The sequence below is a fragment of the Aythya fuligula genome, chromosome 6, assembly GCF_009819795.1.
Source record: "Aythya fuligula isolate bAytFul2 chromosome 6, bAytFul2.pri, whole genome shotgun sequence".
Classification (NCBI taxonomy): Eukaryota; Metazoa; Chordata; class Aves; order Anseriformes; family Anatidae; genus Aythya; species Aythya fuligula.
In genome coordinates this window covers 4664597-4687970 of record NC_045564.1, presented here as the reverse complement: position 1 = coordinate 4687970, position 23374 = coordinate 4664597, and the positions used below count along the sequence as shown (strand labels likewise).

The 23374-nt window shown below is 36.2% G+C and overlaps 1 protein-coding gene across 8 annotated transcripts in view; it reads left to right on the top strand.

Moving 5' to 3' along the window:
• The window catches only part of GULP1 (GULP PTB domain containing engulfment adaptor 1), a 152208-nt gene that overhangs the window by 70291 nt on the left and 58543 nt on the right, over positions 1–23374 (top strand). For 7 of the 8 annotated variants that reach the window (XM_032190368.1, XM_032190367.1, XM_032190365.1 and 4 more), the window contains exons 2-3: positions 6210–6300; positions 17523–17584. In XM_032190368.1, coding sequence (XP_032046259.1) covers positions 6273–6300; positions 17523–17584 — 90 coding nt within the window. In that variant the 5' untranslated portion in view covers positions 6210–6272. Of the gene's footprint in view, positions 1–1314; positions 1338–6209; positions 6301–17522; positions 17585–23374 lie in introns of those variants that run through there. The other variant, XM_032190364.1, reaches the window with a different exon arrangement.

The following is a 23374-nucleotide window of genomic DNA, read 5'->3' as shown; positions in this document are numbered from 1 at the left end:
ATGAATTATTAGAAGCTTGCGAGGCAGTGACTTTTTTCAATGTGACTTTTAGCACTAGGAGGAGGTGATCATGGGAACTAGACTGTAAAAGATAAGAAAGCAAATGTACATGCTATATATTACACAGTGGTCTGTAGGCCTAAAATTTCCACACGTTTCTTCCTCTCCTTGCAGGGGAGGTTAAACAAAGGTCTGCAGATGAGAGAATTTGTAAAAATACGGATTTGAAATCCCACGGGTAAATAGGTTTAAATAATGTTGTTGTCTTTGCCTTTTTATGACATGGTTATAACAGTTTTTAGGATGTACTTCTCATTTCCCTAAGTGAATAATTTCTGTTATTGATCACATTGATCTTGCATGCTTAAAACAAACAAAATATAATTAAAAAAAAAAAAAGTGAATTTAAAGACTTACAAACCCATCTGTCACATCATAGTTCAGAGCTATTGGGGAAAGGGTGATTAGCAACGTGGTAGGATAGAAATAATAAATTGTGGCAAGCCTCGTGAGCTTCTAGTGAAAGGACTGTAGCAGAGAAAACATCTAGTATGCACTGTGAGGTCTGTGCAACAGCAAAAAAAAAAAAAAATAAATAAAAGCTGTTTTATCCATTTGGAGATTACCTTAAGATACCTAATGAGTCTTCCTGTGTCTGCCTTTCCTTTCAGTGGCATTTATTACAATATAATTGTGAACATGTGATCAATGCAATAAATATAGCCTTAAAAATTGTAGATGGTTAACGTGAATTTGATGTTGTTTGAAAAAAAACATATATATATATAAATCTGCTAGTAATGAAACAAACAGCTTCTCTAGACTGCGTGTGCAGCAATCAGCTCTTTCAGGGATGATGCCTACATAGAAGTGACCATGTTCAGTATCAGGACACTATAATTTCTCTAAACTGTACATATCCATCCACGCCAGGACTGAGTCTAAAGTTTTGGAGGCTTACTCGTGCTTCAAGTCAAAAACCTTGATGGTCTCATATCCCTTCCACCAGAACTGTTTGAAGAGCTGTTGTACGTTCTTCCATGCATGGTGGACAGCAGCACTGAATGCACTCCACGGCTTCTAAAAACAAAACACTGGCAAAGCTCTGCAAGCTCTCCATCCATTTTGTGTCTGAAGGTGGTGGAAAAGACCAAAATCTTGTTCAGATCCTCTATAGATGATCAGTTGCCTGGTGGGATATCAAACACTGACCCCTTTGTATTCAAGTGAGCAAGATGTTTGCCATCTGTTTCTTTCGGATGTAGAAGGAAGTGACTGTGTTCTTTGTGAGGGAACATGGAGGAAGCTGCTTCGCTGGCTCTAAGCATCCGACATCTGTAAGTTCTCATACAGCAGAAAAAAAATATGCTGACACGACTGAAATATTTCACCATGTTTCTCTAGACACTGGAGCTGGTGGATTTGAGGGAAAAGGAAGCTCCCTAGCAGCCCGTTAGGATTGTACTCTCATAAGGAACAAAACAAGAGTATCGATTTTTCTTGCAGAATGTAGGAAGTTTGGGAAGGAGGGAATATTCCTGGTTTTAAAATTACATCTTTCATTTGTAGCGTGTCAACTTCAGTTTGTTCCATGAGTAATGTAATCCACTAGTAAAACTTCAGCCTAATGATAAAAATTACTTGATTACAAATGCATTTGCTAAAAATGCAATATTTTGTAAATTAATTATCTTGTTTAATGCTTTAAAATCTAGATCTACTTTGTGGAAAAAAAGATTTTGTATTTCTGTGTTCTTTTCTTAATAATATTGTGCAATTTGCAGCTGGTCTGAGGATTTATTGGTGTTTGCACTGAAACTTGAACAAGTTTCCTTCAGAGTGCTACACTAAGTACTTTAATAGTGGGATTTATTTCTTGTTGCTGTGAAACAACACTTAGTGCTGATCTTGCCTGAGTAGTTGTTGCTACCAGCTGTCTTGGTGATATCCACCTGTCACCTGTTAGTCATCTGTATTTTCTTTTTGAAAAGCCTTTCCTATTGAAAAGAGGAGGTTATTTTTAGGAAATGGGGGTGGAAGGGTCAGGGTGGTAAAAAGCCTGAACTTCTCAGAAATTGGTGTGAAATGCATGGGTTTCACATATGTTTTCTGGTTCCTAGCTCTTGGTGTCTATATTCATAGCAAAACACTGTCCTCGGACTTTCTGTGAACACTCCTCTAGCCCCAGCAGACGTGCTGTATGTGCAATGCTTTACCTGTGCTCTGAAAGATTTCTTGCTGTGCAGGAAAAAAAGGATCGTCACAATGGTACCAGGCCTATATTGGCTGAGAGATTTAAAAATGGTGCGTGCGTGGTTCTTGCGCTGCCCTGCTGGTTTCAGGAGCTCAGAGTGAACAGGAAGCTTGAGGAGCATTTTTAGCCTTCAGATTCAGGCGTTACTATTCTTGCCTGTCACACAAGGAGGGTGAGCCCCTAAAAGAGGGTTCTCGTTCCCTGCTGTTTTGCTACTTGTCACACCATGTCTGCCTATTTTCCATCATTATGCCACATGTCATACTGGGATATTTGAACAGTGTTGTGGTCTAACTGAGCACAAGAATTTTCTGGCTGTTACGTTCCAAGCCTTCTCATCTTACCTTCAGAAATAACTTCATAAGCCTATGGTTCATTGGGAGTCAATGAATCAGACATTCCTGTGCGCTGCAGCCCTTTCAAAAAAAGGATTTAAAGCATTTTGTGCTTCATTCTTTAAGTAATATTATCCAATATGTTTGAAAGGGCTGGTGTCTGAGAAAAGAATCCAAATCCACAGTTTGTCCTAAGCTAAATTTGGCTAAATTTACAATCTGTGTGTGTTTGAGAGGGAAGGGGCAGGTTTGACTTATTTTTATTTTTAAAGGAGGCAGGTGGGTACAAGTTGGGGGTATTCAGCAAGGTCTTACTAAAAAAAAAAAATAAAAAAAAAATGTAATGAAAAATAACTATACAATAAACTGGTTCAGCCCAGATAGTCGTTATAATGTGTATCATTTGAAGGCTGAGAGGTGGGGGGAACCCAAATAAATCCCAAGGAATGCCCAGTTATTGTGTGGGAATGACACAAGTTACATGGGTAGTTTTTTCAGCCCTTTCCTAAGTAGCCTCTCTCTTGGCTTGTCTGAGACAGGTCTAAGTTTAGAAAACACAGCAAAGCACACAGCATTTCAGAAGGAGCCCACAGGCATGTGCTGATGTCTGTGTGGAAGCCTCGGTGCGGTTGCAGCAGCCAGGGCGGATCAGTTTTCTGTTCGGTGCTGGAAGTCTGCCACTGCCTCCCTTTGTTCTGCTTCCTTTGCTGCACAAAGCTTAGAGGACAGCAACCGCCATTATCATTAGTGATAAAAACTAATTACGGAGGTGATGATTTCAGCTTCAAACCTCACCACCTTTGCACCCACCAAACTGCATACCTGCAAACACCTCAGTCACCAAATCCACTTCCTTGCAACCCTTGCCATTTTGCAGTTTCTTCCTCCCTGTGAAAAGCTCCTCACTATGAAAAGTAAGGGTTTAATGCCAGCGAAGACAAAGGGAAAAGGAGATGAAGGCATTCATTTTCCTCTGTCACTGTTTTGGTTTGCTGTGGCAGCTTTAAAACTCAACTTGCCATGCCACATGATCGCTGTTCAGACTGACAACACGTCCGTGATGCCCAGAATGTTTGGCTGTTATTTATATTTTTATTAGTGTTAGCTTAATGAAAATATTTTCTCAGCCTTTTCTCTCTCCTTTCTGTCTCTCTCTCATTTCTTTCTGCCCCCATATAGATAACCTGAAGTAACCTGAAATTTCCCTAATTTGTAGCTCTTCATATTTTGCTAATTAATCATTTTGTGCAATCACGTGCAAGTTTGTTTTTCCAAGAAGGGTTTGGTTTCTGGACAAAGCTGAAGAAAACTCCTCGTAGTAAGGTGGAGAAACATTCTTTACATAGGTGTGTCTTCCTATGTGATGAGTAATGAAGTATTTTGGTCCACGTGCCCATTCCCTGGTGCCTCTGATTGCTACAGCTGTTTTACCCTTTCTTAAACAAAAGGTCTCACAGGAAGGACTCTCCCATCTGCAGAGGGTCCCACCATCATGGGATTTTCTGACCTGTGTTCCTTTTAGCTTCCTTGTAAGCTCTTAGCAGAGTGCTTTGCAACTCAGTTTCTTCCAGCAGCTTTGTGCATTGCACATTGTGAGAAGCAAAATGATGCTGTACCAGAAAAACTGTCTAATCAGAGAGCAGCTTGCTTGGTCTTACTAGTTTCATTTGTCTGTTGGAATATTGTGAGTAAAGGTGTCACAGATACACCTAACCATAACTGTTCTCTTCTGATCAAAAACTTGCCAGTGCTGTTTACAACAGTCGGATGTCACCCTCTTGCCCCTTAATAGTGTTCATAGTTCCAATTTGTATTAAACAAAGTACTTTAAAGGTGTTCTCTAGAACCATGGGCCAGCCAACAGCCTGGCTGTGTGCATACATACGTGCCTATTCAGATGTGTACAGCTACAGCTTGAAAACCAGAAATTTGTATGGTCTTAACTTCATCACTTGTTGATTCATTTAAAACCAAATCTGTTGTCATTTTCACTCGATCGTGTTGGATGATGTTGATGGCAGCCCTTGAATTCCTACTTGGTGGCCTTCCCTGCAAGGAGAACTCATCATGCCTGGGAAGCTTTGGGTGAAACTCTCACGGGTTACTGGAGCTGCCAGTTTTGTTCCCCAAGAACAACAATGTCGATTGACATCCAGATAGCTTCTTGGCATTACTTCCAAATAACTAGATGGGAACTACACTTTCTTATTTAACCCTATTCTCCCTTCTTAAGTGCTGAGTAAAATTTGTAAAACAAAAACTAACTGCTAAATGTTCTCCCAAAAGCAAATGTTGCTTTGTTCATTCCTTCATTCCTACAGTACTGCATGGAAAAGAAGATATTAGAAAATCCAGACCACAGATATTAGAAAATAAAATGCAGAGTTTTTGTAGCAGTAATTGCCCACATGTCCTAATCTGAAAAATATGAACTACCTACATATTGGGAAATCAGGATAGAATTGCTTTAATTAGTATTGGATGTGATGATTTGAAAGATAAGGCAAACACCGCAAAAAGTGTTTGAGTTGCATCAGGTATCTTAAATAAATAATAATAAAAAAAATCTGTCATCATTGTCTTGCTGCTAGTCTTTAAAATGCCGGTGTAACTTTGTCTTCATTCAAAGCAGTACTAATGTTCTAGCTTACTTCAGAGAGAATCTGATACCAAGTGCTTTGATTTATTCTTTTCTCTTTCTTTGACCGATTCCTTTATAGCAGGACAGAGTAAGGGCAGAGGTGCAGCTTTTGACTGGATGATCTGAGCAGAATGGAAAGAAGTGGAGAGAATATCTTTGTAGTTGAAAAAGAAAAATCAATATTACAAAATGGGATGGTTTGGAATATAGATTTTTTCTTTTTTGACTGGAAAATATTGGTCAAGAATAAAATTCTACTAATGTGTTATGACTAATCTAAGGGTTTATCAGTGCTTTTTATGTGAAGGAAATATGTAATTTACTGCAAATTCTGTTATGCCCCAAACACGTGTAGCTGATATTTACACTTGACTTTTCCAAATTTGATCTGATCAACATACCTGTAAGGACACAGCCTGAGGCAATCAGAGCAAGGAAGTAGTTACACTGATAGAAGGCAGCTTTTTAGCATTGAATCCCTAGGTGAAGAGGAGACTTTATGTTGTGATCTTTTTGAACGTCAAACTCACATGAAGATGAAAGCATAGCTTGAAATAATCTGACAGCGGAAATGACACACAATGGGGCAGTGCAAATGTGGACCAAATAATTTAGGGAGTTCTGGACTCAACAGCCATTTTAATGCTTTCTTTCCAACCTATTTGTGTGTAGTATTTGTCTTTGGGTACACATATAAGACCACCTGCTCCATCTCTGAAATGTCAGTGAGAACTGCACAAAAAGCTTTGAAATGTCTTCTTGTATTAAGTACCACACAGCATTCAAACATAAATCTTCCCCATTCTGTAGTTTATTCCTCAGCGAAGCATGTCTTTTTTTTTTTTTTTTTTTTTTTTTATTTCTCTGCATTATTTCAGAATCTTTAAAATCATTTGTATTGTCTTTAATATAAAGATAACTTGCTAACTTCAAATATAATAATGGTAATTTCTGTTTTCTTGTGTGTATCGTTCTGCAGGTTAAAGTTGGGGGGAAAACACCACCAAACCCAGAAACGTAGTTGACTGGACATATTTTCAACATGAATCGTGCTTTTAGCAGGAAGAAAGGTAAGTAATTTTGTTAATGTTCCATGAAAAGCATAAATATCCCGTATAAAATCTTTAGAATAAGAATTATACAAGGACGTACTTAAGAATCATTACATCTAGTAAATTAAGTAGAAAGGAGCAACCTTCTATGATGCACAGAGTAAATTGCTCTTGATGGATAAAGCACTTTTTAGATTGTAAGGCTTATATTCAATTGCATACTATATTCTTCACTGAGATGTATGCACATATGTTCATGTGTATGTTCATAGGTTTTTTAACCTGCATGCAGCAAGGGATGTGCTAGAGGGTTATAGAACTTCTAAAGAGTTAGTAACTTCTGCATTTATTTTATATGTTCCTTATGTTGTTGGAGAAGCTATTTTAGAAAAAAAAAATATTTTAATATGCTTGAAATATCTCATGCTGCAGGATGTTGCTTAGCTTTAAGCAGCTATTCTGAATTTGTAGCTTTCTGAAATGTACCCTGTCCAAAAGTGTATCAAACCACTAAATATTCCAAGTTGCTCTTCTGGTTTGCTTATTTCTGCCTGCTTATAATTAAGCATAATTTTTAGATGAAGCATAGGAGGCGCAGCTGTTTTGGTTTTCTTTCTTTGTTTTAATGACAGGTTTGTTGCTATTTTCCCATTTGCTTATAAGGTAGGAAATATCATTTATTAGGGCTAATTTCCTTTTGCTTTTCATGTTTTCTTCTAAAGATCCTTAAGTTTGACACACTAAGCCAGAGCCTCTGCTTCAATAATAAAGTAAACTCCACCGGAGCGAGTGTAAACGTTATGTTTATGTAAGAATTCCTGCTATGGTATCAGTATCAAAGCTTGAAAGAAAAGGAGTCTGTCACGCATTATACCAGCATGAAATGATAGTATCACTGCATCCTTCCATGTCTAGTACGTTTATTTGCTACATTGTGATGAACTGAGATAAGTAGTTCAGAATACCAGAAAATGTAGCTAGATCACAGAGAAGATAAACATATTCACAAAGGCTGCAAAAAACAATTAAGGATAATCTGATACCCCAGAAGCAAGACAGATGCACAGGAAATAAATTAAAATCCATAAACCATGCTCTTAAGTATTTACTTATTTTCTTGTGTAGATATTTGTAACATCACAATCAAGAATCTGTGTCTACCAGCTGCCTAATAGCACTGCCTGGCCTGTTCCAAATAATTTGAGAGACTGTTCCAATATCTGCATTCAAGATCAGAAACAGTGCATTACATGGCCATCTTATTGAACAACAGGTGTATCCTGTCCACAGCAGTCCTTTTTAGAGCCCAGACCCCCATTTTCATTATTCCCACTACTTCATGTTGCAACTGAGCAAAATTCCTAGCAGAATTTTATACTATGTATTTGAAGTCTAGGGCAAGTACTCAGTGTAAATTTATTTTTGAATGCCATGATGAGGGAATGAAACGTCAACTTCCAACGACTACAGGTGTGCTGAAGGCTGTGTCCTTAAAAATGGCCATTACAGTCACTGACCATCTGAATCCCTGAGACTTAGCACAGAAAGGAAATTTTAACCTGCGTATTTTGTTCATATTTTAGTTGTAGTTATCTCTTATTGGCTGATGGTCATTTTAGTTGAAGACTTAATTGATGTGACAAAGTCTTGAATATGAATAAAATCAAGCTTTTCATCCTTCACGCTAATAACGATAATGAAAAATATAAGAAAATAGGAAGTTTTAAAAAAATCAGCTTTTTTCAGGGAGTACTTACACAAGCAATCAAAAATAAATTGAATTTTATTTTTACAGTCCACGTTATATTATCTATTCTAATCAGTTAACCTTAAGCTTAGATATAAGGGTAACAAACTTTGTGAAATAACATTGACTGAGAAAAGTTAATTTCTGTTATAAATAAAACAACAAAAAACACCTTGGCACCTGTTCAAAGTAAAACAGCTTTTCTGTTGACCTTAGTTTAAGTTAGTTGGACTACTGACTACATATATTAAGGAGAAAATTCTCTGTTTTAGAAATGTTATCTGACTTAAGAACTGTACAAAAATATACTCTATTTTCCATTCCTTGATCCAATGAGTGCAGTATACTCTAAGAAGTGTTTATGGATTATCTTTTTTTAAGGATCTTTCTTTTTTCTGTTAAAAACAAATAATCAAACAACAAACTGTTCAAGAGCAATGTTCAATATGTTCATGTGGCTTTGTTAATATGACCAAGCTTGTGAAAATATTTTTGAATCTATCCACAGTGTCAGGAGCTTGCTTTTGGATGTGATCCAGTTTTCATTCAGTGTTTCTGATGATCTACTAATTTTTCCTTTAAAATCAGGTGTGGTAGCATAATTGCTTTGAAATGTTGTAGCATGGGAAGTGTTAGAACAGAGTCTGTTAAATCTTTAAATACTTTTGTATCTTGATGATTTCAGTCTCTCTTTTAAGTAGTTTAGGGATTTGAATGTAATTCTTTTGTAAAAGGCCTTTGTAAATGCAGTGTTGTCATGCTTTTTTTTCATTAGTGTGTTGTTATCTAAACTGGATTATCCGTTTGTTCTTAAATTATGTGGTAGTGTGTGAGCATAATGTGTATAGGCAAAGAGAAAGTATTAGCTGTACTGTTTTGTTGCTGTAGAGGGTTGTGCGTGCTTGATTTTGGTTCTTTGTTGTCTTTCTTTTGTTTGCTTGTTCTGTTCTTGTTCAGTGGTCTTCCATTCAAAGCCATTAGTGTAAGATCTGATGCTTATAAGAAACGAGAATGAGCTAGTCTTTGTTGGCTTTTGTCCCATCAGAAATGAGAAAGGAAACTACTGTTTCTTCTAGATAGAGACGTTTCTAAGTATGAAATAGCTGTAATCCAAACCTTCTGGGAGTAAGAGAGTGAAACTTTGAATGTCTCAAAATAGTCCTAAAAAGTTGCTAGCTATATTCACTTTGGGCTAAATTTAGCCCTGAATTACAATGTGTGAAATGCAGCGAACTTTACTGAGGTTGTGGAGGGCGTAAATTACAGCTGAATTTAGTTCATTCTTCATTTTACCCCAATGGTCCTGCTTCATCCTAGAGTAAATGTCAGCCTTAGTTTACATATGGCACAAAGTTCAATGCCAAAGCTGCTGTTAAAACTGCTGGGAATCTGAAATTTCTGATGTGTGTGTTTTTTCTTTTTTCCTTTTTTTTTTTTTTTTTTTCTTCCATATGATAGCAGTTCATAAGGTTGGTAATTGCTGCTGGATTATCAGCTCGTGAGATGTAGATGGCATTCATAATATAAAATTGAATATATTGAGTTAATAGCCTATCATAAATCATAAGTTCCAGTGATAGCGTTTCAGTGCAATGGCTTTTTATGAGCCTCATCTATGAAAATGTAGACAGATGCATTTAATCATCAGGGTTCGATATATGAAAAAAATGTGATCTCAGGTTAAAGGATGCTCTCTTCCAGGAGTGGACTGGCTACAATGTGATCTTTATTTCTATTGTAGACTTGTGCTACATTCCAGAGATGACAGATGCTTTGGTTTATCTTTATCTTTGTTTTCTGAATATACAGACAACAGTTCCTTTTTAGCTCATTAACTGCCCGTGGATTTGTTTGTGTTTTAAGTATTTTTGTGTTATGATACTCTTCTTATTAGGCTACTAAGGTTTCCTTTGAAGTATGTCAACAAAAGGAGAGTTGCAGGTTTACTGCCTCAGTTTGGAAAGGACCAAATCCTCATCCATTGGTGGGAGAAGGAAGTGCTTTTTTCCTGCAGCCTGTGTGTATGCATGTGCTTGTATGCAAGCATTTATTTATTTATTTATGCACTTTCCCCAGGGATCTAAAAAAAATGTTCCTCACCATGAAACTAAAGCAAATAATAGCATCTCTGGGTTGTGAAAGCAAAGGGAACAGGTCTAGCTGGCATGAATTATTTAGGAAAGAAATGGTTATAGTATGTTTTTAGAGGATGCACAGCTGCAAATGAGGAATACTCGCTGCAAACTCTCTGTAGGATTCATTTTATGTCTGCACAGATAAACCTAATTTTTCTTCTGAAACTTCATGGAGTTATTCTGTCCCTCTTTGGCCCTCTATAATGTCTTGTTCCTTTTGGTGATAAGAGTTTGGCAGCACCTCCATAAGGCCTAAATCGTAAGATATTCTTAGGTATGAGTGAATTTCTTTTCCCCAGCTGTTAACATGAGAACAGGGGGACAGGATTGTAATTTCCTGGTGCCTGTTCTGCCTGCACTATCTTCAGAAGAGTATTCCAGAAATAATAAGCATTGTACCTGCTTAAAGAATATCTAGGCAGTTCACAGGATAGATCTGTGAATGTTTACAATTATATTTACCATTATAAGTATTTTCTTTTTCCTCTTGCAAAACCGAAGGGGCTCCTTTCAGACATACACGCTCCTTAACTATAAATCACTAACTACTGACTCTAAAACAGGAACAGCACTGGAGGAGTCTTAAGCTTTTTGGTTTCCATCCTATTAAAATGTTTGCAGCCTCATTTACAGAATGTTATTTGTTTTGTACAGCAGTTAGAGAAGAGAAGAGTACCTTTCAAGGTCTACAAGCTAATAAATTCTTGGTGTAGTTATTAGTGTATCATGTAGAGTTGTTGCTCAAGGTACTATATAGGTTGTTACCTTAGGGAAGTTACTCTAAATATGCTTCATGAGTTGCACAGGTACCCTGCTATTTAACTGGATGAATGTCTAATTAAAGACAAGATGTATTATTCTGTGTGAGTGTATAAAGTTCAAGACTTAAGTTTTACAGCTCCAGTGTGACAGCTTTGAAAATCTGTCAGTGAAAGGTCAGCCAATGCTTTTCTCAGAGACCAACCAGTTTATAACTCAAACTCCTCAGCTTAGTGCATTTAATCTTCTGCATTTTTTTTTTGTTTCGTTAAAATGGAATGTCATTCTTCCAGTGAAATAAATTTGGAATCGTGATGACTACTACTATTTGTAGGACTTCATCTTATAAAACTGTTGAAAAATTATAAGTAATATCCAAGATATGCCATTTAGGATGATTTTATTTTGTGAAATAACGTCCTTTAGATGCATAAAACAACAGTGCTTTTATAGATAAATGAGAGGAAGCTACAGATGTACATTTTGTAGTTGTTTTGAATGTTTATTGTCACTTTCCTTTCTGCTCTTTCCAGTTTACTGACATGTAAATAAATATAATTTCAAATGAAAACACATTATTACAGTATTTTAATCTTTATGAATAAAAAAATATAGTAATTCTAAAATTTCCCAGTTGTGTTCCTTTCCCTTCCAAACTGACACAAGTATAGTTATAGAAGTTAAAAATGGTTATAAAATTGCCTTTTATTTTTTATCAAGCTTAATTGATATTTTTCCACATTTGTGTAGTGTTAAAATGAAAGGTTTAACTCAACTCTGACTCCAAAAGCAAAAGTTGGAGTTCTCGTATTGATTTGTGTGTACTTCTTAGTGAAAACTTATGAAAACTGTTGTCACTTGAAATAATTATACTATTCCAGTAATCTCACTTTGAACTCCAATTCAAATCTCATAGCAAAGACTAAAGTATTTTAGTGTAGCTCATTTGGTGGCAAGACAAAAGAGGTACAGGCTAAAGAACTGTTTTTTTCCTTTATTTTTTTTTTTCCTAGTAATTTAGGAAACTGAACTTGCTAAAAGTTCAGGATTTGCTAATCACTGACTAGTTTCACTGATATATTGACCTGTCTTTTCTCTCACGCCAAAAGTGTCCTAGCTACTAGTATCCATGTCTTTAAAATATATAGTATACGGTGTGTAGGTTGTGTAGTGAGTGTTACTATTTGAGGAAATGCAAATCCTAGATTTTTTTTGGAGGGGTATTCTGTAACTGTGACAACCCAGCTTAGCTATGGTATCATTTTGCTATCTTAGTAATCAGCTATTTAAAACCATTCAAAAGGTCCTGAATATTACAGTAGAAGGACATAGAAAGGCTCAATGTTCTGCAAAACTCATTCTGTTCTAAGAAGATAGGCTTCGGTGTCTTGGCAAAGAATAAATGTCTCCAAAGAAAGGTTTGTTTGCCATAAAGAAAAAGATACAACAAAAGTAATTTTTTTAGCATGATGTATGTTGACTGGCATTTGCTTATACATATTTCAGGGAGAATTTGGCTATGATTAAGCAATTGAAATAGCTTCAATAAATTACTGTAATTGAATATACAGATGGTACCCAGTCATTTCTCTCCAAGGTGGCTGAGGTGAATACTCTAGCTGAATTACAGGTTAGGGGTAGGTTTCTGTTAATAATGTTTAAATACTGTGTTGAGGTCAAAACTCTGGTAACAACCATCAAGTCTCATGGCTCAGTGTATCGGTTGTCTGTAGCAGTCAAGAAGAGTGATTTTACCTTACATGTTGATGGACTAGCAAAAGGGCAACTTGGGAAAACTTGGCTGTCTGTTGCACTGCAGGATAAAGGAAATGACTCATCAGGGTGACAGTTCTTGTATATCCCATTGTGAAGGTTTTCTTTATTGATATAAACATAGATAACCTAGGAAAAATGAAGGATACATACAAACACACAAGTAAGCTGCTTCTTCCTTGAATTAGTAATGCATAGATGCAACACTAATCTTGTAGGATTGTCTCTTCTTCAGCAGATTGCTGGTAGACTGATTCTTCTGTGAGGTCTTTCTTTCATAGCAAAATGTATAAAGCAGGAAGGCAGTTCCAAGATTTCTTCTCTCCTGTTGGTTAGGAAAGCATCCACTGATGTCAAGGAGTCAGTAAAGAAGATAAGTTTAATTTTTACCTTCTATGTATGACTGTATTGTCACTAAAGCATTAAAAAAAAAAAGTTCAGATTCTTTCTCTGTTCATTGTATTAAATGGAATGGCCACTTGCGCTCGTGCTTTGATAAATGCTTTGGAAGCAAAGTTAGACAGAGCCACATGTGGGATCCAAAAAAAAAAAAAAAAGTGGGGGCTTTTGGGAGGCTTAACTGAACTTGCACTACTAAGCATTGTTTTGCCATTTAGAAAAGCTAGTTCAAAGTTCAACTATGCCTCTACAAAATCGATTCTATACTATCTGGGCACTAAGTAGCACAAGAAGGAATTTATCTCAAAGGGAGAACAATTTCTTGGCACGGTTACTGCTTTCCTTTTTGTTAGATAAATGGTCAGCTGTGCTGTTATCTAACCTAATGTCATCCTCCACTATGACACAGTTGATCTTGGTACTTTATGAAGTCCCTGATTCTATTGACTTCAGTGGGTGATTTGTCTGCACGTTTCTCTTCTGTTCTCTGATGCCACCAAGGCCTCTTAAGCGGCTCACACTGGTGCATCCTTGTTCCAGATGGTGTGATGAGCAAGTACTCAACATAAAATGCAGATTGTGGAGGAATCTGTCCTTTATAGAAAGAGGCTGGTATGAGTTAGGGAAGACTAGAAAAGAGTGAATTGTTATTGCAGTTCTGTCTGTCAAACCACTTGCAAATATCAGTTTTATGTGGTTTTCCCCATGGTCTTAGCTGGCCGGCATGTGCTGGTAGAGAGGAAAACCTGAGAGGCTCTCACCCTATTCAAATCCTCTTCAAAACATGATTGGATGCTGTCCTACTGTTACAGGGCATCTCTAAATGTCTGTGCTGCACAGCAAGCATGCAGAGTGTGAGGAGGGCTTGCATATAGGTTACAGGATCACTGGCTTTCTTTAAGCAAGACTTACTCTGTGCAGTTGAATTGTGAACAGTCAACCTTCTTCCCTTCTTTATGCCAATGTAGTGGTACTGTGTTTGTCAAAACCACCACAAACTCAGGGTTTTGCCTCCTAGCATCTCTCATGCTTCATTCCTGTTAAATTCTGTTTATGCTTTCATGGGCTGCAGGTGTCTGAAAGTCATAACTCTCAAAAGAAAAAGAACACAAAACAAAACTGGGCACTTATGTCAACTTCAATGTAAACGTTAAGGCAGCCTAGGTTAATAGCTTCAGACACAGTCTGGAGTAGTTGTAGTTTTCACCAGGTGAAATAACAGTAGTTTTCACTTTCTACTACTGTGTTATGTTAGATGACAGTTTTTGTTTTATCTAGGCCCTTTCTTTAGAACTTTGTTTTTTTATCTATTAAATGTCTAGAACTATTGCTTCTATATAAATAATAAAATAATAATATGAGCTACGTTTTTCATTGCATTTCATTGTAGGGTTTCATATTTTGTTTGTTGCTTCACAATGAATAGCTACTAAATCATGATAACCTATTTTATAATAATTGTAGAAGTGAGGGTTCATGCTAATAGCAAGCTCCACTTACATCAAAAAGGAATACCTTTTTTACAGGTTTTATTTTTTTTCCCAATATTCCGATTGATTGGATACCCAGTTTCGAAATTTGATATTTCTCATCTGCTATGAAATCAAATTAAGGATAAGCAGTATTTCAAACAGCTGATGAAAGATAGGCATAAGACCAAAATAGGGGCCAGTTGAACTAGATGATCCTGGAGGTCTTTTCCAACCTTAATGATTCTATGAGTCCATAGAAATCAAAGCTTACAATTCAGAGGGAAATGCTGGTAACAAACATTTCTGTAACATCTGCATGACGTTTTCTATATCTTTGCTATCAATGTGAATTTTGTCTCACATTGACTCCATTCAGTGGGAAGAGTTCTTTCAAATACGCAAGTAGCCCATAACTATTGCATGCTTCTAGGAAATAGGCTTCCAACATCTGTGGAAAACTTACTGCCTGTGTCACACTGTGCGGATCTGCGTGTGGGTGTTGGAAATGCTGCTTGCAAGCTCGCTGTTTTAATCAGTGGCATGAGATTCATAAAATCCAGGCATCTTTTTTGGTATGTGGCAAAATTACTGATTTCCTCTTCCTTTTGACCTGAGAAAACCCAGTCATTTTTCCTTGTCTTCCCCTAATTAAGGATGCCAGCAGCAATGGAAACACTTTCCTAGCAGTGTTATTCCTTGTTCCAGTTCCTAGAGCTGTTGTATCATTAGTTATCATGTGTCAATACACATGTGGCTGACTTCACAGAAATATTTCAGGTAAAGCTTTTTGCCCAATGATAATATTGGAAACATTACCAGCATTTCTGGCTTGGTTCCTGGACTAAATAATGTTATTTTTTAGCTTTGAACTTGTCCTTCATGGGATGGGAACAAAGTATGTGACATTTTTCAAAGAGTACTTAGTTTTTCTGGTACCCAGGTAGTCAATGTAGGCTTCAGAAACTTCAGCCCTATTGCCTGCTTGTGCTAGTGCTAGGCACTGAAATGAGTGGGGGATTGGTTTTGTTGCTGTTATTTTTAAGAGATTCAATGTTTTATTTTGGAGCATTTTTTACAGGGTTTTCCTTTACAAATTTATAAATATGCTAGTATCTTGCTGAAGCGAGTAAAGAGCTGATGTGTAAGGAATGGGTAAATAAAACATTGACATTAGCAGTGTGAACATATTTCAGAGCTTAGATTTGCACTGTGCAGGTCATCACTCTGCTGTGGTGAGTGTTATGGTGTGGTCCCATCTTACATGACAGATTCTCTTTGACCTGGGACTTACAGTCAAGGTCGGGCCCTAGCCTGCTCGCCAGCCCCTCAGCAGTGCCCTGACTTGAAATGTACTGCTCACAGTTAACTTTTGGGCTGTCAGGATTTATTCTAGTGTTACTAATTTACACCAATTTTGTTCCTTTTCTACTTGTGGATAACATTAGCCGTTGACGCTGTACTCAAAATGGAGATTGGGCTTCAAATCTTAAAATATTCTGGGAAGTCAGGTTCAGGTTGCTGAATTTCAATCACAAGGCACACGTGAAATGGGGGGAATTGGAATTGCAGCCACTGCAGTGCATAACCGTACTCATGCCTGCCTCCAAGTGGACAAATCCTGTTTTCTTAATTAAGAAGTGCTAATGTCATTCTTCAATAATGCATCTGAACCCATTCTCAACTAGAAGGAAATTGCTTTAAAGAAAAAATTTCCTCCGGCTTTGCATTTTTGATCCTGTTCCTGTGGTGATTATGGTGAATATCTTGTTTAACAGGCTTTTTGCTTCTCTATGTTCACAAATATTTAGTTTGTTTAATGTCAATAAATGTCACAGCTTTTGCTCTTGAGCAGTTTGAAGTGGGCTGGATTTTATTGTTCTTATGCATAGCTAATAAAAAAAGTAATTGCTGTAACTGCAAGTCCCATTAAAGGCAAGGGGAATTGTCTGTGAATATGCAAGGGGAGAGCTTTGCTTTACGCTATTATTCTGTTACTTAATTGAATAAAGTTCCAGATTTGTGACTTTAATTCATGGTAATTAAAAGAGAAGTGGTATCAAGTTAGAAAACACTACTAAATATTGAATGTTGGAAATATGAATTACTCAGTGGCATAGACTCCTGCAATTGGTAATACAGTTTAGTAGTTTGGAAATTCTCACTTTTTTTTTTTTTTCTTAAATGATTTCAAATACAATAATAAAACTTTTTAAAAAAATCTAAACTTCTAATAAGAGTATTTTTTCAAATGTTTATAATTCCAACCTAAATTGTGTAGAACATACTAAATGGCTATAAAAGAGAAGGAAGAAAAATATATTGCACAAGTAATAAACTTGTGATGTAACCATATGAAGCATGCTGTGGGAGAATTAAGGCAAAAGTACAGTCTTCTGCTGCAAAAATCAGTAAAAGAAAATAGGCAAAGTTGTTTAGAATAAGTCATAAAAAATTGAATAACATCGAAACTTCTGAATCAGTTACCACGAGCTGATCTGTTTCTGTTTTCCTACAGAGAGATTAGGGCTTCTTTTTTTTCATATCATACCTTGATAATCTATCAAAAAAGCCCCACACAAACATCATTACAAGTGCAGCGTATTGTCAGTGCTTTAAACAGCAATAGGATGCAGAAAATATTGATGTTGAGAGACAGAAGCAGCAAGCATCCTTAGAACAATAAATGTAGTGGAGGGGGATGAATTGGAGTAGTTATGGTAAATCAGGTCACATGAAACAAGAAATTTAGCAAATGGAAGTAACAACGTTCTTTCCTGTAAATGTTTGGGTAGTTCTGAAATATAATGTGTTTCCATCTAGCCCCAGTAACTACTTCAGACAGATAATTATCTGAGGAAAATTAGGATTGTTGATGCTTTCCACAAAGATGTTATAATAGTTCAACTAACAAGTGAATAATCTATTCAGTGCTTCTTTTATTTTGCTTTTCTGTAGACAAAACATGGATGCACACTCCTGAAGCCTTATCAAAGCATTATATTCCCTATAATGCAAAGGTAAGAAAATACAAAGTTATTTTCTCCTCTTACCTTTAGAACGCGGTGCATTCTATCTTGCTTTTCATTTGAAAACTGCAGGGACATGAAGTAGCCAAATGAAACAGCGAGGAAAAACTTAGTATGTAAATGTCTGTTTTGCAGATGAAAATGTTCTATTTCTTAAATAAGGGCCAGATGATTCTCCTTCTGTCTGAATTACTTGATTCTGTAGAAAGCAAACAGGTGTTTCTCTTCTGCTTGATTTTCTATTTTTCTTTAATAGTTGCTAAATGGATGGAAATTTGGACTGCAAAGGAATTTAACATCAGGTTGCATGTGTACAGTGCTATAAAAATTAAAATGAATAACACTCCTTTTGAACAGTAGTAAAGACAAAGAATAATGATCCTATCTGCTGGATACATTGATATGTCAAATACTGAGAAATATGGTAGAATAATAACTGGATTTTTGAATAATAAAATCAGAAGTCTTACTCCGGTGTAATCTTCTCTCAGTTAGGATGAAGTGTTTTAATTAGCCTAATGACATCTGTTCACAGGAAAAGAATCTTTCCAAAATAACAACTTAGAAAATGGCAACTTATTACTTGCCGTTATAGTGGGAGGATATTTCAATGAGATTCCACCATGGTATGTTCTGGATAATGTTCCCTGTGTTTTATCCCATAATTGTTTTGTTTTGTTTTGCTTTTTAAACATAAAGTTGAAAATTATTTCGCAGACCAAGACTCAGTTTCCTCTGCTGGTACTTCATGCAGGTGGATTTGCAATTTTTTTTTTGCTTAATGCTACCATACAGTGAGCAAGTGTTTGTAGTGGAAATTTGAGTCACCTTCTGCTAGTTGCCAGGTGAACATGTTTTTATTCTGTTTGCTCTCAAACTGAATTTTCGACCAAAGGATGTATTACCATTTAATTGGATAGCCTTACCAGACACCTTGGCTTTTATATTACAATTTTTGAGAGGGAGGAATACTTGCTGGGGTTACTGTACCATCTGTTGTAAGAGCAAGTTGAAGCTACGAATTCTATTAACGCATTGAACAAGACCTGTTCGTTTGTGATCTTTATTTAAAGAGAAAAAAGAAACCTCCTTCATCTTTCCTGTCTCATTGTCTTTCTTAAAAGCATATCTCATAAATAGGTGTCACTACAGGTATGCAGAAACATTTTTTAAAATAAAGATGACAGTGATGGGGTGGTGCTACCTGCAGAAACAACACTATCAATAACTGCTGGGACAGAAGAGAAGAGGTGGGAAATTCCTGTCCAAAAGAAGTCTGCTTTATTTAGGTTAATATATGCTCAAGTTGTTCTGCTTCTGTTCATTGTGAATTCAGGCCTCATAGTGTATGTATGTTGTTTTTATATTTAAAAAAAAAAAAAAAAAAAGTCCCATTTTTTTCTGTTAGCTTTAAATAAAGTTTTCACTTCAATTCTCTGGTATCGTTTTTGTCCAGTTCTTCAGCCTTTTTCTGTTTAAAAGGAGACCTTGTATATATTAGCACATCATTTGAGTTTTGTGACATCTTGGCTTTTAACTAATATACCCAGCTGATTTCAAATCTTATAACTGGGTCGTGAACTAATGACTAAAATCTCAGGAAGCATCTGTGAAGCTATTGAAGAAGACTCATGGATTACTTTTTTTTTTTTTTTTTTCAAATCTTCATAGCCATCATTCCACTTCTCATTCTATATCATTATATCCATGAAGCTTTTGTATTTGTTGGGAGGAAATGACAACACTTTTCCATTTGATTTCTTTCAGAAGGTAATTATGTGAGTGAAGAATAATAGAGAATAAAAAAGATGACATGTTCAGAAAATTAAATCTAGTTGATGGAAAGTGTTCTTTTCACAGGTGTTCTTTTTTCCAAGGCAAGTGAGCTTTGTTCTGCTACATAGTTTCTTGAACGTAAATTGCTCTGGATGAAAAATCGTGTTTTTTGCTGTCTTAGATTAAAAGGAAAAAAAGAAAAGCATTTCTATGCATTTCTATGACACTGATCTTCTGAGATGATCAGAAAAAGAAGAATTTAAGAAAAAAGAAAAAAAGGAAAAGATGGGTTTTTGTTTCTTTACTCTTTTTGCATAGACATCTATTAGGAATTTGCAAAAGCATGTTGAAAAAATGCAGCTCACGAGTCGACTGTTGTCTTATAAAGAACATTCCTACTCTAGGAGGTAATAGGATGTTAAAAGCCACCTGCGATATACAGAATTGCCCTCTTTTGCACAAACTGGGGAGAACTCTAATAAAAAATCAGTAATGTCTGGTATCAGTTAGGACATGCATCCTCTGGATGATTTATGGCAATAATCCTCTTTGCAACAAAACACAGGCAAGGCTGTTTCTTCTGCAAGTACAGTCTAGGAGTCCACAAGAAGTATCCTTAAATAAAAAAAGTGAATGTTCTGTTTTTCAGCATGGTTTGTGTATGGCATAAGTTGGGGGAGGGAGGTGGAGTTTACTTTGCGGAGGGTAAAGGTGGTTTGTTTCGGTATGGTCTGGAGGTAAAATCTAGGCCTACTGAGGTGAGAATTTTGCAATCAGTTCCTTTGTGAACTCCTGTTTTTCTGGAATATGTCACTCCAGCTGAAAGCATATTAATCACATAACATCCCCCCCTTCCCCCCCCCCCCCCCCCCCCCCCAAAAAAAAAAAAAAAAAAAATCATAATCTGGGTAGTGGTAGTCTCATTATAACGTGATATACAGGGGATACAAGACTCATTTAGATGTAACAGCATGGAAATTTTCACCTAACAAAAGCTATTTATATTACCAGGATATAAAATGTGAAGGCAAACTAAAATTTCTCATTTAGTTCATCTTCCCCTGTAATGTTCCATAACTAAGAACAGATGTTTGTATTATTTTCCATACTGTAGGGAAAAAAGGCTCTCTTTTGCCCTCAAGTTCATTTTCTTGATTTTAGGCCAGTGTTTTCTCCGCAACAAAAGTGTGATCAAAGTGTGACTTTATGGAATCTGACTGCAACCTTAAAAATGGACTGACTGTTGTCATCATGTAATTTATACTGCCCTGAGGGATGAGTTTCTGCTAAGTTGCTGCCCAAAACAACAATAAGTTTACTATGTCTCTCTGTATTAAATTATATTTATATTCTTCCAATATTCCCCTTATGTTTTTTGGTTTATATCAGATTTCTACATGCACGTCTTTCCGTTTTGCACATTAGAGATTCAGTTTTGCAAGTCTGGTGTTTATGTTGGCTATCAGCATCCTATGAAGCCAGTAGTGTCAACCTTGCATGAGGTCTGAAGAGCTGCCATTTTGCATAATACATGGCACATTAAACCCTATAGAGTTTATTTTACCAAGAGATATGATGGCTTCCTAATTCCTAAACAGCTGTTTTCTTACTTCTTGCTTCATGTTTGTATTGTTTTAAAACTTCATACATTGTTATGGATATACTTACGATTCTTGATGAAGTTGAGAATTGAGATTTTGAAGATAAAAGACCAAAATTTTTCCAAAAAAAAAATCAAATGCTAACCTCGTTTTGTATTATTGTGGCTTTTTTATGACAGTTAATCGTGAATTGTTGTGCAGTTTCGTGAATGATCTTTCAATTATTAAATATGTACCTTGGACTTACATTGCAACTGTAGAAATGAGAAAGTGCATTAATAGTAAATAGCCTGCTTTGCAGTACCTAATAGTATTATTCCTTACTGTGGTACAATAAACAAAACTTAGTATGTAATTTCCTATTTCTTCAGCTTTCTTATCATTCGGGACTAGCAGATAATGCTTTTCTGGATGAAGCATTTTAGGTGACAAGTGTGCTACTTAAGTGATGTAACTACAGTAGCAAGCCTTTTGGTGCAATTGTATCATTTGACTATCTGTATCATTAGCATGATGTATTATCAAAAGCTATTTTCATGGTGTAAACTGTGTTCCTACTACAAGGCAATATGGCTATTCTTGCAGATTTTCCTTTTTCCCAAGTAAACATATTACAGAATAATAGTGTGTCAGTAAAAACAGTAAATGAAACTACAATTTTCTCTTTCATATTCTTTCATTATATAGATTTTCTAGGTAAACAAAAGTACAAGACACATTATTAAAATAAGTATACTTAAATTTATATGGTGAAGTTAAATATTGCAAGATACTCCAAGCAGAGCAGGAAAATGTTGCAAATAAGAAACTAATGAAATAGAAGAGGACATTAGTGGAAATAACTCATTTTCCTACATTACATTTATTATAATTAGAATTAATAACTGCATTTCAATTAATTTTCATTAGTCTCAAAATGCCTTGGATGTAAACATAACGAATGTAAGTGTTTAACTACAAGAAAAATGAGTATCAGGAAAATATCCAAATGAAATATGAAAGGAGTAAATGCAAATCTGAACCTCTTAGTTATTTCTGATACATTGCAGTTATTAAACTTGGGGTTCATTGTGCCAGGGATCACATAAACATGTAAACAAAACATAGTTAGAGATTACAAGGGGTACTGCTAGAAGACTTCCGTGCTTTAGAGAAAGGGATCTACCTCTTCCATTTTGCTTACAAGTTAACATAGAGGAAAAGGGTAGGAGACTGGTATACACAAAAATATGCTATGAAATAGACAACTGTGATGCAAGAGGATCATATGTAAACCTCCAACAACAAACGTCTCCTATCAGTAGCTGAATGAGGGGAGCTGTATTATAATTGTTCAGTATCGAGCAGTTCCAGTTGTTGTCATTTTTCTATGTGAAAAATGGTGAATATTTGGTTTTCTTGAAACTTGCACAGTTAAGTGCCCCAGAAGGCTCTGTGGGGTAGAAGGCTTTTGAAATTCTTTAAGTATGCTTTGTCTGAGCTTACACATGCAGTTTCCAAAGGGACAAGAACTAAGTCTGCATCTCCTGAGCCTTGTCTAGTCTTCTGAGCACAAAGCCAACCCTTACTTCAGTCACTAATGTATCACTGTACAGTAGGAAGATGAGTAGGATTTGCAGATCATTGTAGATCTCTACCTGCATATGAATGCACAGAGGTTCAAAGACTGTATGAATGCATCTCGTATATACTTGAGTAGTCCCCAATGCCCCCCAGATGTATGCATGTCAAGACCTTTTGCAAGAGGTGGAAGGTATATACGTTATGGTGTCTGTGTGCATCTGCACCTAGAGTTTTGTCTTTCACATCCATTTACTGCTGCTTGTCTGAAAGCTTTGGAAAAGTGACTTGCTTATAATTGAAGTGCCAATACCTTTTATAACTGAACACTGGCTGAGGTGTTTAGAAAAATAGCAGAAAGGCAGCTGTGTAGTTTTGCCATGGTTATGACCTCTTCCCTGGTGTCAAAATCCCTCTTAGTTACAAGTAAGATATGCAGCTACACAACTTCACGGTTTACAGGTCATCCTTATTCCTCAGAATGAATCTTGCTTCAAGGAAGGAATGAAGTTTGAACAATTTCATCTTTTCTTTCTTAAGGTCTGTTTCTGTGTGTAGCTTTAACAGAGAGCTTTAGGTTTGACTGAAGCTCCCAGTGTCATACATAAATGCAAACTGTGTATCGTTTTGAGGTGTATAGATGAGAGCAAATAAATGCTTAGATCCAAGTAATTAAAATTTGACAAGGTAGTAAACACTTAAAGAGTGGAAGTGAGGGTATGTGAAGTGTTTTGGATGCTCTGAGTACACATACCGCTAATTCTGCAGTGTAACAGTGGAGTATAAAGATGAATACATATTTGTACTGAAAGCAGGGACATGACTGATCAACATAGTTTGCCTA